Raw genomic sequence first — 16,121 nt, 5'->3', positions numbered from 1 at the left:
CCCCCATCCAGCCTGGAGCACGGAGACACAGGGAGCGAATCCGGGCTCAGAGAGGTATGTTGGGCATAGTGACTCGCAGCGCTACTCATGGGGTGCAGTAGCGCAGGCCACACCCCAAGGTTGGCTGTCCTTAGCTCCTACTGCGTCCACCCTCCACGTGATCTAGCGAGTGACCCAGGCTGCAAGCTGCACACACTTGTTAATTATCCCCAAAACAGACTCACCCCTTCACAAGCGCAGAGTAAATTTGTTTTATTGAACATTCAACTATCTAAACTTACTCACTAAAAAAGAGTTCCTGTTTCTAAGCATCCATTTTATCCTTGTCTTGACAGAACCAGTCTAAATACAGTTATCTGTAGCATGATTGCATTGTTTTACAAAAACAAATGGCATGTACTATATGGTAAAACTCTAGGCAGGTCTAGCTGCTCAAATATTCCCAGTAAGGGAGATCGTTTTTAACCAAACGACTCATACGATTGAACAAGTGGTGGCATTCAGACTTGTAGCCTATTATGTTTCCTGCCATGGCTTCAGGGGCTCGGGACCCTCATCTGTTGGGCACCATTGGAAATGCCTGAGTACTTATGGGTGGGCTGGGTTGGGAACTGCTCCTGCAGCAAATAGCTGTGAATGTCTGGAGCTCGCAAACTGCAATGGCAAGGAGGAGAGACCTTGGTGCAGCTGTTTGTTAGGAAGGAAGAAAGAAAAAAAATATCGGCACAATACTGCTATGGCCAGATCTCACTCCCAGTGGAGTCAAGGACCGCCTTCCCATTGACTTCACTGGGAGCTGGATCAGGTCCCCAGCATACATTGCCAAGTCTGCAGATCTGTGATAAGGGATCCAAGAAACAGCGTTATAGTCCTGCTCCTCGTGTTGCTTTGGACCCAAGCAGGGTGGGAAAGGGCCAAAGGCAAAAACAAGAAAGCTCATGGGTTGGACACCATTTCCTCTTTCAGAAATGCACCATTCACATGTTACAATATGTCCATGAAGATGGGGCTGTCAACACACTCAGTGTTGACACATCTCTACTCCCATCGTGGCCAATGGTTACCTAGTGGGAGGCGAATTCTAGGCAAACACTGAATGCTTCTGAAAATAACACCCATCACTTCCAATCAGATTTGGCCTCAATTTACACAAGGGACTGTAGTGCCGATTCCATCGCCTGATACAAGTTGGCAATTCCCCAACAAACTCACCACTACCAACAACCCTACGTCAGTTTCCAAGGAGTCTGTAGTTTGGTTGTCCACATGCTACCTGTAATGAAAATTCTAGTGATCAAGCCTAGCACAGTTTAGTTTAGACTCCTAAGTATATTGTAACAAACCCAGATTTAACACAGTATGTATTTTGCAGAACATGTGCTATTCAGCTAACCAGTTAAAAATGTAACATATGCAACCTTAGGGAAAAAATGATTGATTGCTCCATTTGCACTGGCAAACATTTACAATTCACTCATTTATTTTTTAATCTGCTGATAAAAAACAAAAGCAAAACAAAAAAAACTAAAAAATACACCCCAAACCCTGAATGCCAAGAAAGGCAAACTTAGGAAAATGCCATGACACAAGAAGTGACATATTCAAAAGGGACATTTTTTTATGCTTTTTTTTTTTTCCACAACTGCGTGCAACAGAAATGGACAGAAAAAAACGAGATGTAAATCATGACACAAAACATGCATTCATTTTATTCACAAAACAGCCTGGATCGCTAAAACATTACAAACAGCATTTCAATTTACTGATGTAGAGAGAGCTGGAGAAACGGGGATTTGAACATAAGAGAAATATTAGCTTTCAGAACTGCTTCAGCACAGGTCCTGCAATTTTTTTTATTTTTCTTTTAACTTCAGTAAGTTTATAAAAATGATTTCTATAAGTAAACCATTGCAATTAGGATCTTGTTTTCCCTGTATGCAGTATTTCTTGTTCTATATTAATAAACTAACAATGATTTTTTTTCCAAGACTGCCCATTTTGCAGCAATTTTTCTTTCATCTTTAATACCAAGCTTCTTGCTGGTTAAACTTACATATGTGAATGGTTAGGAAAAGGGATACTACATCGTTTTAAACATATTCTCATTTATAAACATGAAGTTGAGGCATTCTAGAAACTATCCACTCTATTTTATGATGGGAAATAATCAAATAAAAAGTATAAATGAGGGTGTAATTAAACAACTGTGCTAAATTACAGTAGTGCTTATTAGTAACTAGATTTTAAAAGGTTACTGTAAATTTACATTCTCTACACAAGAACTGCATCTTCCACACATAAACAACATCAACACCAAAACACAGAAAGAAACTGATTGTCCATACTCTGTCTATTAAGTCTTGGTACTTTACAGATCCATTTTTTTATTATTATTATTTGAAAAGCAGTTAAATGTTTTACTAGGACTTGAAGATGTTAAAACAAACACAAAAAAAATATATATATAAAAACAGGAATGAAATCTGCGAGAAAATATTTTTGGTTCTAAAGAGACACAGGTGCATCCATTCATTTCAGCCAAAAAATTCCTTGCCTGAGACAACACAAGCAAGCAGTGACATTGCACTTGGATGACAGAGCTTTGGAATTCTCATTCCTACTGAAACCATCTGAATGCAGCTCCTGTAGGAAGCATCACCTTCTGGAAAGAAAGAGAAAAGAAAACAGGGACACGTTAAGAGTCAGGTGCATGTGGGAAACACAACTGCTACTAAATACGTCTGCTCTGCACATAACCCTGGGGCCGGTCACAGAAATCTTTCCTCGTGAAATCAGTCCCATTACTCCTCAAGGATGAAATCCCAGCCCAAGGTCCCGCTTAAGCCCAAATGAGGATGGGTTTGCAAAATCTGGCCCTGCGGACAGGTTGTTAGGTGGGGGGGGAGGGGGGCAGGGGTATCCCCAAGAAGCACCATGTTTATACTAGGGACCTTGTCAAAGAGGTATTAGCCGGCAGTAATGCTAATACAATCAACTGGTAAGTTGATTAAAGGCAGCAGCTAAGTAAAAGCAACATATGACAACATGCAAATTTTGTCTGGAGTGCACTGCCCTCCCTGCTGGGGCACGCTTTGCACTCACATTTCAGTGTCTTTGGGGTTCTGTTACTATACAGCTGGACTTGTCCTGCGGGGGAGACTTACGCCTTTTAGCAGTTGCAGCCTTTGGTGGGGGGAAAAAAGAGAAAGAAAAGTCCACACAAAAGAGGAAAATCTGTATTGGATGGGAGACAAAATATCTGCTTTGTAATGCGAGGAGGGAGGGAGTAGCTTAATGTAGGGGATCAACCCACTCCCCCCTTTGGAACACAAGCTTTTGGAAACACAATGCACAATTCCTCCTGTTTCAGGCTAGCCACTTCTCCCTCAACCATCCCATTGTCTGACTGCTGATTAGGGCACAAAGGGAGCCAGCAACTGCTAAGGGGCCCTGAGTGCTACACTGTACCAGGGTGCAGGGAGCTCTGCCGTCACTAACTAAGTCACTCCCACTGTCCTGGAAGGCTGGCGGCTGCCTGACGTACCCTGCAGCTCCCAGGCACGATCTGGAATGGAGCTCACCACCCCTGACAACCAGTAGGCCAAATCCTGAGCCAAAACTTTCAAACCCAGCTGCCTAATGTCAAGCTCCTAAATCCAAATGACAAGATTCCCAAAGGTGCTGAGCACCCATCAAATCCTATTGAAATCAATGGGCGCTGCAGGTGCTCAGCACCTCTGAAAAACAGGTTGTTCCTAGATAGTCTTGAATATGGCTCTAAGGAACCTAACTTTAGGCCCCCCAGCTTTGAAAATTTGGCCCCCAAGGAACAGGATCCAGCCTTGCTCGGCAAACTCCCATTCACTTCAGGGAGAAGTCTGCTTGAGTGTGCAAGAAGTGAGGGCTTCAGGATTGGGCCCACTGAGAAAGGCTCAGCACACCGCAGAATTTGGGCTTGTGTTTGCACATTAGTAACTGGTGAGCATGCTGGCCCAGAGGCCTTTGTGGAAAGTTCTCCTTAGCCTCCTCTAGCCTGGGAAACTCAGCGGGCACTGCCAGTCCTGCTCAGAGCCAGGTTCAGCCCCCGCTTCTGGAGCACAGGTCCTGTCTGTGCTCTCAGCGAAGCTGTGGTCAGCTGCTGCCGTCCTCCACCACAGGGAAATCCCCTAGTGCGGACTCAGCCTGTAGGCGCTTTAATAAAAAAATGATGCATTTCAAAGGCAGGAAAAGAAAGAGTTGGCCTAAGTCTGCTCCATCACATCCGCACACAGATTTCATAACAATCAGCTGGGCTAGTAACTGAAGCTAATACCTTGGATCATGTTCTCCAAACCCCGCATCTCTGCTGCATCTTTTAAACAGTTCCTTACAAAGTGAGATTCAGGTGACATCTACTAATTAGCGTTCTCGTTTCAAATGAACAGCATTTCACCGGGCAGTCACTCTCAACAGCTCTGCCTGGCTACCACACACATCTTCAGTGACAGAAAGGGAGGTTTGTTTTCAACCAGAGGCAGAACGGTTATTATTTGGCTTTCAGTGCAGGTCGCACCTCAACCCTCATTTCCCGCTGGGTGAAGCCACAAGGTTACGGTTGTGATATGGACAAAAGGACCGCTCGGCACCAAGCTGAGACCCAACAAACTCACCGTGCCTGAGAACTGCCTGACCTGGCGCTGCGACATCGGTTTTTAATATGAAGAAAGGAAGCGTGCCTGCCTGGGAAAAGGATATCTCCTCCACCCACGAGGGCTCATCTTAGAAGGGTTTCACTCAACAGACCGGGGGGAGGGAAGGAGCTACAGAGAATGCTTGCTCTGAAAGGGCATCTGGAAAAACAGCTCTGTGATTGTTCCAGCCGTCCACTTACAGTTCCAGACACAATGGAACAAGCTCCTACTTCCCCTGTGTCTGATGTAGATTACAATGTCCGGCTTCCACTGAGTCGGATACAGAAAAGCCAGGCCAGCCTTCCCAGTGCAGCTGGCACGGCAAGGTAACTTTCCTTTACAAAGCTACCCTAGCCTCATGCTGATTGCTGTGCCTGCCCCAAACCTCCCCTTCATTTCAGGCCATTCAAAACCAGGCTAGGCTGGAGCACTTTGGGAAATCAGCAAATTAGAAAACGAGGGACAGAGCCCAAGATGGCAGAAATGAGCAATGCAAACGGGCCTTTCTGGGCACCTGTCAAACAACACGCACATTGAATCATGGCGCATGCATCCACATTTAAATGATAATACCTAGTGTTTTCTGTTCAATGGTAACACGCTTTACCAAAGAGCTCACAAGCATTATCACCCATGTTACAGATGGAGAGATGGCGGCACAGAGAAAGCTGGGACTTGCCCAAGATAAGCAACAGAGTCAAGACTAGAACTATGTCTTCTGCCAATCGGAGACCTTACCCTCTGAACCACATGACCTTTATTAAACCCAATCACTTAAAAGGACAAACTTATCGAGAGCTCAGCTTTACACCGCAGTCCCTTGCATTTATGTAGTGTCCGGGGAATGCAGCTAGTGTATAGTACCGTTCCAGTACTTAGTACGGGGTTTGATGGGAAAGAGAGGAGGAATGTCTTCACACAGCACACAGTGAACTTGTGGAACTCCTAGCCAGGGGATGTTATGAAGACCAAAATTATAACTGGGATTAAAAAATAATTAGATAAATTCAGGAGACAGTTCCATCAATGGCTACTAGCCAAGATGGTCGGGGAGGCAACCCCACGCTCTGAGCATCCCTAGCCTCTGAGTGCCAGAAATAGGGAGTGGACGACAGGGGATGGATCATTTGATGATTGCCTGTTCCGTTCATTTCCTCTGAAGCACCTGGCTCTGGCCGCTGTCGGAAGACAGGATACTGGGCTAGAGGGACCACTGGTCTGACCCAATATGGTTGTTCTTATGTTCTTATTAATTTCAAACTGCAAAAGGCATGTCAGCTGGCAGAAATTAATTATCCGACCTAGGACACTGGAGCCAATACCCCGGTTCTTGCAGAACACACCATGGAATCTTTAAGCAGCCACAAACGGTCAAGTCCTCTGGTTTACATCACCTCTGAATGGCAGCACTAGCAATGTTCAGGGAAGAGCGCTGCACACGGGGTATCCTGAACTATCACCTGCTGATCCTTGGGTTTTGCTTCCAAGTTCAGACCTGGCTTGACCCTTCTGAGATCCCACCGTATCACAGCACATGGGGAGAACTAACAGACATCAGAAGAGACCAGTTTTGAGTTGCACCCTTTAAAGAAGAGACTGTCAGAGAGTCAGCATTAGCTAAGGGAACTGAACTATGAAAGATTTTCAAAGCTCACATTGTGCTGAGGACCCACTGGTGAATGATACACAGCAAGACAGAGGAGTGTTCACCGGGGATTACAGGTCTTCCAGCCTGGATACTGAGGGAGATCTCCTACTCAAGAGTGGCAGGAGGCTTATCCTAGGCACTGCCTGCTATAAAGGCAGCAAGACAGGAAACTTACCAATGCCAGATGAAACTTGCTAGCATGTAGGACTCCCCAGGGGCAGCGCAGGGATTCTGAGCTGGTGGAGATGTAATGCAGGAGCCAAATGTACCAGTTAAATCCCTCTCCTTCCGTTCCTGCATAGCCAAGCTGGCTGAGGCTACTGATGGGGAACGGCTGGTTCCCCCAGGACAACTATGAAGTGCTGCAGCAGCACCCAAGTGGATGAGGACAGGATGGGCTAGTGAGGAACAACCATCTTCACCCCAAACTGGTTCCACTGGCGCAAACACATCCAGCCTCTGGCAAGGCTTGACAAAGGGGAGGGGGGGAGAACGACCTGCCCTGCAGAAAGCCCCCCTCCCTCCACTCCTGCACTCTCTTTTTTTGCCCAGGAGGAAGCCGTGGTATTTTTCCAGAAAAGTGTTTATCGGAAACCCGGCGGGGCCTGACATGTACCACAAAATACTCTACGGCCACCCTGACATGGCACGAGTGCTGCTTCCGTCCCTGCAGGTAAGGAAGAATCAGGACAGGTGTCAGGAAACATTGGCTCCTGATCAGATCTAAGTGGGATGTCCCCAGGGGCAGCAGCTGGGGTTTCCCCCCTTCCTCTGAAGCATCAGATAGGAACTATTGCCAGGGGCTGGATATTGGATTAGATGGACCAATAGGCTTATCGAGCAGGGCAATTCCTATGTTGCCATAAACCCTCAATGAGGTAGCTGCCTGTCCATGCACGCTTCCCTGACTCCACTAATCTCCTGTTGGAGAAGATGGATGCTAAGAAAAGCACTTCAACAGTCCAGCACAAAAAGGCAAACTGATGGAGGAGGCTCAGGGAAGAGGCTGGTGCAGTCTCTTGAGAACCAGTGTCCTTTGCCCAGGTCTTTCCAGGCACTGGTGTTGGTGGGAGACCACTTACAGCAGCAGCAAGTCAGCACGATGGGGAATGCCAAAGCATCAGCTGATGATGAAGCTGCAGGCACTCAGGGCTGCATGTTCATAGGGGCCTCAGCACAGTGTCCATTTTTGTGCAACTAACTTCTGGTGTGTGCAAAACTTGCACACCTTTTAGCCCAAACACTTGTGTGTGCAAATGTTTGTATGGGCAAAGTCACTTTGGGTTGTTTTATCTCCTCTGTAGATGTGGACCTCGGGGTTTGGCTCCCCTCTTGCCAGCTTCGGAAGGAAATCTGCACCCTGCCAGAGGCCAGCTCAGCAGCACCGTCTTCCCTGCCATACAAGGACAGACAAACCAGAACTGAAGGATTTGCCCATGCACAGGAGCCCTTCAGGGACTGGATTTATGTTCTAGAGCCTGGACAAATGCCAACTTGAGGCTCAGGTGCCACCAGGGATTTTCAAAGTTGCCTCGAGAGGAAGGACCGAGCATTTTCCTCTATCCACAACTCACCCCGCTTTGGGGATGGGGGTTTTCTTCTTCTCAAGCTCCATCCAAATGTAAACACTCAAATGGCTGCACAATACAGGACAGAAATACCACCTGCCAGAGTGGAAGGCAATGGTATTGCCAAGGCAGAGCAGGGGCCTGCCGGCAGCTGAACCCAGGAAGTATGGAAGCTCTGAGGGGCCTATCAGAATCACAGATGTTCTGTGAGTTTGCACCCAGGCCATAAGATTACTCGTGGTGAGAGCATGACGCCTAGCCATGTGGGTGTGCTGCATTCTGACCATGCTCACAAGAAGGGCAGTAGCACAACTGCCAGGCACTACCTGGGACCTAGAGTGGTTCCTCTGCTGTGCCCACAAATGGTAGTGAGTTCCACTTCCCTGTGTCCAAGGGGATCCCACGTGAAACCCCCCACAATGTCCTGCTCTGGCCCTAGCAGCTGAGGACCTATAAGATTGTTGCCCAGATTGTCCCACAATCCACTGGTGCAACTGTGGCTGGATAACATGGTATGCAGTGGTCAGGCCAACCCAGTTAACATGTTCCTGATGCTGCTGTGTAGATGTGCTGTGCCCATCTGCATGTTGGATTGGTGGGATCTATCTATGGCATAGACAGTGATGACGACTACAGTGTTTTCAGGAGCAGGCCCATCCACATGGGGACTGCGTAAAACACAGACAGGTCTCGGGCAATGGGAGGGGAAGGTGCGCAGCACCATGCAGGGTCGGGCCCACAGCAAGCTGCTTTGGCTTGCTCACAAGACGATAAGCCGGTCCCGCCTGCTCATAGCACACATCTGATTTCCTGGGCAAATTTATCTTGGGGGCTGAGTGAGCACGACGGCACAATCATTGTTTCTCAACAATTTCTGCAATTTGCAATCAAATCACTGGAGGAGGCAAAAGAGCAATCGGGAAAAGATGCTTTTGTGCTAGCGACATATCTGGTCAGCAGTGCCAGGAGCAAGCGCTGCCTTGGGAGCAGGGCTAGCCCTGGGCCCCAGCCGGGAGTTCAAGAAGAGACATCTTTTGCAAAAGACCTTTCATTCATTCCCTTTGAAGCACTTGGCACTGGCCACTGTCAGAAGACACAACACTGGGCTAGATGGTCCATTGGTCTGACCCAGTGTGGCTGATCTTATGTTACAATCTTATGTTCAGATGGCATCAGAGGAGCCCGGCACCTGCTGTCTATGGTCCTGCCCATGCTATGGCTCGAACTGCAAGAGCAGCAACCCTCTTTGGAAGCGTTGGCCAAGACCATTCCAACGTGGCTGTTGATAACAGAGTCACTGAACAGACAGGGAGGGGTTATTTTAGGTGACAGACAGCCATGCTGGGCGCACACTCTGCTCCTCACCCCCCCGTGATTGACAGCTCACTCTACACCGCACATGGGGTGGCCACAAAACCACGGTACAACCATGTCAAGCCAAGAGAGGTGCCCTCACCTGGGAAGAGCCCAAAGTACTGGCCATGCGCAGAGGCTGGTACTTCCTCGTTCCTCATTCACGATGTATGGGAGGCCAGGGTGCAGCTGCAAGGAGCTTTCCCGCCCTTTCATTCTTCCTCCAACATGGCCTAGCGGCTCCCCGTCCCTCAGGCAGTCTGACGTGCAGAGGGAGGGTAATGGCGATGCTGAGATGGAGTTTATTTTATGCCACCGTAAAGGCTGAATGTAATATTTTTATTCACAGCTTTGCTCCTTTCGCTGGCTATCAGGAGGGAGTTCTCCTGGAAAAGCTTCTCTCTCCTCTCCCCACCTCAACCACCAGGGCCTTACCCCACCGTAACCTTCCTTGACCAGGGCAGGCTAGCGGGGACTGGAGCCCATTAATGCCTTCCCTGCCTCAGCCACAGGGGTTGTGCCAAGTGGCTTGAAGTTGTTCCACCCACTAGGAGCTGAGCAATCCTATCGCTCCCAGTCCCTATCAGCCTAGAGGGCAAGAGACAGGGCTGTGGGATCAAACCCAGGCCTCGTGCTCTGCAGCCCAGAATCACTGCATGGCTGGGTTTACGAAAAGCAGCAGACAGCCAAGCCTGGCACTAGGATCTGGGGGCTCTCCAGGACATTAGTCTCCGTCTTTCTCCCCTCCTTCCCCAAACGCTTTCCTTTACCTACTCTCTCTTCCTATGGCTAGGGATGGCTACTGCCCTCCATCCCACCACTTGGTGGCCAGGCAAAATGGGCATGGCAGGTCTTTCCCTGGGTTTGGACCTGCTGCTCTCTGTTCAGCAGAGCTAGCACAGCCCCCACCAGCACATTCAGACAGCTGGTGACCCCTCTGAATTAAAGTCATCTCACAAAACAGGGGACCAATGTGGTTCTGAAGCCTGGGCCATGAGCTTACCAGGGTCCCAAAAGCCAGCTCTACAGATAGCTCAGGAGGTGCATGCCTCCCCCCACCCTCCCGAGGGACTGACTTTCACTGACACCCCACACGGGCCTTATGCTGCTGGAGACACCAGTGCAAACAAGAGGAGTCACGGGGGCCAAAGATGGCATGGAGTGAAGATACGCCTTTAAACATTCTGCCCATGCCCTGCATTGCCTCGTTCCTAAGGGCTCTGGACTGAGGGGCTGCCTGCCCAAATTGAAGCCTGGCAGTGCACAGCCATGCTGACCCGTGGTACATGGACACACTCCCAGTGCACAGCAGGCCCAGGTTTCTACGTGGGCAGGAGAGGCACCTAAAAGTGCCAAGATCCCAGGGGTCTCTCTCACCTCCAGCATTCAGCCTGCTCTGCGGAACATAATGTTTGGAGCAGCTCAGCTGATAATACTGAACCGGGGGCCAGGTGTGCCGATCTGAAAGGCCAATTCAGGGCTTTGTTTGGAGGAATACAGGTGCTAGAAAGATCAGGAAAATTAAGAAGTTCCAGGTCAAAGATGAGTCTGGAAAGGTTATAAGAGACCCAATCTGGAGAGGTGCCAAGCACCCCTGACTCCCCACAGTAGTTGTGTGTGCTAAGTACGTACTCAACCCCTCTCAGGATGGGGCTCTGAATAGAGAAGGAAGATGATGAATGAGTCATGTAAGTGCTTAGACTCATCTATTGAGCAAGCCAGTGCCTGGCCAGAGCCCAACTCACTTCAGGTCGCAGTGAATCAGACCTGTGTGCACCAGGCATTGAGCTGGAGGCTTTTTACAATTGGTTGTTATTCAGAGCTGTTTGAACACTACCATGAACGAACATATCCCAGGCAATGGGTTGATCTCTAACCCTTCACTCCCTCTCTCTATTTGCCCTTTGGCATGTGTGAATGGTCATCTAGGTCACATGGTCTTGTTTCTGTTCCCTGATTGGATAACAGAACCTTTTGTACACCAGGAGAGGCGACTCAAAGAGATTTCAAGATGGCCACATATTTGCACTCGTATTCACAAGAGACCTGAAACTTCCACACACATTCTTGTACAAGGCGGAGGTGCCCAAAGGTCACCAAAAATTAAAAGAGAATGTTATGGATGCCGTTGAACTGGATTCACAAGAGTTTGTTCAAATGAGCATATGTGAGTATGTTCTCCAGTGTTTCCCCAGCCAGATCAGAAAGGGAGGAAGTGTGGCTCTTGAGAGATTTTTGAAGAATAACATTGGGACACACAAGAATAACATCGGGACAACACATCCTTGTCTAGCCATCACCAGCAATGGAGAAACAGCTGTTGGGGCACAGAGACCATCAGCAATGCCTCTGCTCTCAAAACAGGAGTCATGACCACCTCCAGGCGGTGTTATCGAGCCAAGAAACTGAGCAGGACACAGTGATGTTGCGTGAATTTGTTGCAGTGCTTTGGCCAACGGTGACAGCTGAAGTTGGGGAAGATTTAATCACCAATAAATTGTGGCGAAACACAGGTGACTTCCCAAATTTGTCTGACTTTATGGAGATGACAAAGTCTAAGAGGAGGATATTTTCATCAGGAAAGAGATAAATAATGAAAGTTTCAGAAGAGGCTGAGATCTGTAGTGTCCACAGCCCTCAGCTCCACCAGGCTCCAGTGCGTGGAAGAATACACTGGATCGCCTTAAAGAGCATGAGAACTGCATCTCCCACTGGCACAGCTCACAGTCAGCCACCCTGTCTTCACCTACCTACGCGCATGGACTGCAAACTAGGTGAGCAGTGTGAATGAGAATGCAGTTTCTGGGGCGACGTCATGGAAAGAGTGGCCATAAATGTACAGCATTTGAGGTTTTGCCCTATTTTGGTGACTCTAAGTTCCTTAGTTCTCCAAAGGATGGAATCTTACCTGAAACTTTAGAGCTAATGACAGCTATCAATCCATTTCTGCCTATGCGCCTAACCACATCTGGAATTCCTGTTGAGTCACCGATCCTACATCTATGCGTTATTCCAAATTCACTCGGAAAAGAAAGTGACTCGTCCACTCAGAGGCCCCAAATCATAAATTAAAAGTCCGATTTCCCAGTCAGCCGTAGAACAGAAACAAATCAAATGGGTGAGCTTTCAAAGGGCTTCCCATGCAATTTAACTTCCATATAATTCATATTGCAGGAAGAAAACCCTCTTCAACCTAATGTGAGCTGTGGAATCAATTGACCTGCTTTAGGACTCTTCAGAAGAAATGAACTTTTTTTTCCCCTCTCCCTTTTTCCAGATCACTGACTCAGCAAATTAGAACAAGAATATAATTTAGCAATACAGCGGTTTTTGAAAGACACCAGTCCCCCCCTAACCCCACCACCCAAATAGATTTTTTTCCCCTTCACTATTCATTCAGATCTGATGCTAATTGAAAACTTAGAACGTGGCTAAGAAAACAGTAAGTTCTCTCCTTCAGAAGATGTCAGAGGTTGCATAATACCCTTGCAACCTGGTACAACATCTTGCTGCCTCCGCTGAGGTTGAGGTGTTTTTAACCTTTGTTGGCTTCACAGGAGCAATCTTCAGAAGCAGGAGGAAGGCACACAGCCTGAGCGGTGGTCAAGCTACCAAAAATCGACCGTGAATTAAATGGAATATACAGAGGACTTTGTTCAGAGGACTCAGCCCAGCCAAAAGTGGTCACTACTCCCAGCACAGAACACTCACTCACGCTTTAGCCATTTCTGCTCAAGAAGCAGCAGGGAGATTCATTTCCCTCATATCCACACAGCTCTTCCAGGTCAAGGTTGTATCTTTGACATGCAAGGGATTGCTTTTGTTGCTACCTACATTGCTTTTGTGCTAGGGCTTTATAAAGTGTTACACACATCCCCACCAAAACAAAACTAACACATGGGAATCAGAAAACATCTCTGGTCAACAGAACGTTTCCAAACAACAGGTCTTCTGGGATTTTAAATTCAAGCGAGAAACTGGACCGCGGGTGAACTGTCCTTCCACAGCTGAACATCAGAAGCCCTGGTCACCCATGGCTAGGAGATTTTATTTTAAAAAGCCAAAATACAGAGATAGATTTATGGGAAGAGCATCTGATGATACAAAACGCCCACGCCAGGGATTCCCCCAAGCCCCAATTTTATTGACCTTTCCTCATTTAAGGGATGGATAAAGTAGTGAATAGATGCATACATGTTGGCGTTAATAAAGCACAGTAGTTCATTGTCATCTCATGTCTGAAACATACCCAGAGGCACTGTATGCTCCTAACTCACGCCTAACTTTTCACATAATTTATGCTGAAGTTTACTGGGAACAACTGAGTTCTGACCTTGCTCCACAAGGCTCTGGTTGAATTTCAGGCATGTCTGATAACTCAATCCATGCTGCCTTGCATATGGGCTCCAGATTAATAACCCATCTGCCCTGCACTAGCACTCCATCAGGAATCAGCTTCACAAGCCAGCAGGATATGTTTGGGCAGCTCTTTTCTAGCACTGAATCCTGCAGTCCTTACTCAGACTAAACTCCCAGTGATCTTAAAGAGCATTTGCCCAAGTAAAGATTAAGGACCCAATCCTGAAAGGAGCAGAGCACCCTGGATTCTCACTGGATTCTGCTGGCTGACAGCAGCTTCCAGGAGACACCCAGCATGCTCCAGTACTGGACACTGAGGAAGCCTATCAGACCTGGCCCACAGTCCAGACATAAAAAAAGGAAGGATCAGGGGCCAGATTCCATTCCCAGTTACACCAGTGTATATCTGGAGTAACTCCTCTTCCTTCAATGGATTCATATTGGTGTCATCAAGCTCAGAATCTAGCCCTAGGTAAGCTTAGGTTGTCTCAGCACTGGACATGTTTCCCAAATGAAGTGGCCATTCCCCAGTTGATCACACCAACTTTCAAGAGCTCATCCCCTAACAATTTGCACACAGCACAATCATTTTCATAGGAATTAACCACAGCCTGTTTCTTCCCTTTCAGAACAAGGGGCAAACTAATGACTTACAGTGGAACACTCGTTTGGAAAAACAGGTTTAACGGATTGATAATGGCAGGGTAACTGCCTTGAGACCTGCCATGAAAAGCCAAGAATTTAGGTCCTGCTCCAAAACCCACTGCTGTCTACGAAAAGACTACTACTGACTTCAGAAGGCTTTGGATCAGGCCCTCATCCCATGATTCACTTACTGGCTCAAGGAATTGTACTAAGCAATGGCTAGCTAGCTGGAAGGTACAATAGTGAGACACTCCGCCTGTTATAAAACTCAAAAGCCCCTACAGGAGTCAATAGAAAGGATACAAATCTACAGAGGATTGTAATCATAATGGCAAGACCTATTTCAGGTGATATTACTGCTAATTACTAATCAGAATATAGTCGATCAGCATGAGGGGATCGCTGACAATTTGTGTGTGATGCTAAAGGCAGGAATTGTTAAGAAGAAGAAAAAAGCCCCAGGATTTTATCATCTCTATCAACATCCAAAGGACAGCAGACCAAGAGAAAGGTTAGGATGTCGGACAACAGCCAGTTACCTCCAGCGCTGCAGACGGCTTCTTTTTGAGTTCCTCACATTTTCGGAATTTGCAAATCTGGTGGCCAGTTTTGCGATTCCTACAACTGCTGCACTGCTCGCAGTTTATCCGTCTTCGGCACGGAGGGCACATGCCACATCTTTTCCGTTTCTTTTTCCCAGAATTGATGGCAGATGCCAATTCATTCTGCATCGGGTACTCTGCCAAGCCAGCCATATGGAGCGCGCTCTCTGCCAGAAACACGCCAGCAGGGGTCATAATGAAAAGGCCTGGGTTTATGGGAAAAGCCCCCAGGTAAGGAAAATCAGATGGGCTGTTCATTGTCTCTGCAGCTGAGACCGCTTCCATATCAGAGATACCAGTCCCGTGGTCATTTGGTAAAGGAATGTGCTCCTGTACCACTCTTTTGAGCATATCTGTAGACTGAGCAAACTGTTGTAGGCTGATCTGTCCTTCTGATGAGATTTCTGACGCCCTGTCTGATTTGCTCAGCATACTAGAGATGTTTTTGTGCTTTGAGGTAGAGTGACTTTTATCCACAGTTGTTGCTTCATTGCCATTAGCTATGGAGGTTCCTTTCTCTGAATGTTCGCTTACCAAGCTGCTGCTGCTGAAGGTGGAGTAGTGGGAGAGCGGACGTGATTTCTTAAGACTTTTGTTCAAAGGTTCACTTATGATCCCACTTTTGTTCCTCCTCTCGGAGTTGACAGGGGGTTGCGAGTCCTCTTGGTTATTTCTGTCCAACATGTTGGGCTTGTTACCAGCGTCTTGAGGGGCGCCAGAATTAGACATGGTGTTAAAAAAACCAGAACCAAACCAAAAAGCCAAACCCCACTCGCCGCAGCAACTAACCAACCAACCACCAAAAACTGAAATAATTATAATCAACAGGGGAATCCTTCCAATGCTGCTGCAGGAGTCTTCAGGGCAACGTCAGTGCAGGGACATCGTCTGCGGTGCTGGTACAAAACATACAGCTCTGGAAGTAGAAAACAATAGACAGTTAGCAGTGGCACAAGTGACCGTGCTTTCCAAAGCCACTCTCCAGCTCCCTGCAATGAAAGCCTCATCTCCACTAACAATGAACCGACGGGGCACGGACCTAGACTGGGATCAGTTACTCTACGCTGTTACGTTTAAAGGGTCACCATCATGGATTTCAAAGGAATGGCCTGGCCTGGCTGACTAGCAGCACCCTGCACTGCTAATGCGCCAAGGATCTGATTCCCCTTTCCCACTGGGGGAAATGAGGAGGAACCCTGCCGAAGCCAGCAGCCCAGATCCTCTCCTCCAGCTGAGCAGTGTTCGGCACAGGTCCGTGAAGTGAGGAAAGATGACT

At 47.7% G+C, this 16,121-nt stretch overlaps 1 protein-coding gene across 9 annotated transcripts in view; it reads right to left on the bottom strand.

The window, feature by feature from the left end:
• Positions 1-237: 237 nt before the first annotated feature.
• The window catches only part of CXXC5 (CXXC finger protein 5), a 107,450-nt gene continuing 91,566 nt past the window's right edge, over positions 238-16,121 (bottom strand). For 6 of the 9 annotated variants that reach the window (XM_054038414.1, XM_054038411.1, XM_054038410.1 and 3 more), the window contains 3 exons: positions 14,783-15,761; positions 3,103-3,234; positions 238-2,662 (listed from right to left, as the gene is read on the bottom strand). In XM_054038414.1, the coding sequence (XP_053894389.1) occupies positions 3,106-3,234; positions 14,783-15,574 (921 nt within the window). In that variant the 5' untranslated portion in view covers positions 15,575-15,761 and the 3' untranslated portion in view covers positions 238-2,662; positions 3,103-3,105. The remainder of the gene's footprint in view (positions 2,663-3,102; positions 3,235-14,782; positions 15,762-16,121) is intronic. The other 3 variants (XM_054038415.1, XM_054038416.1, XM_054038417.1) reach the window with 3 other exon arrangements.

This window comes from Malaclemys terrapin, chromosome 8 (genome assembly GCF_027887155.1).
Source record: "Malaclemys terrapin pileata isolate rMalTer1 chromosome 8, rMalTer1.hap1, whole genome shotgun sequence".
NCBI lineage: Eukaryota > Metazoa > Chordata > Testudines > Emydidae > Malaclemys > Malaclemys terrapin.
Note: the sequence above shows the minus strand (reverse complement) of the source record. Positions and strands in the feature narration are given on the sequence as shown.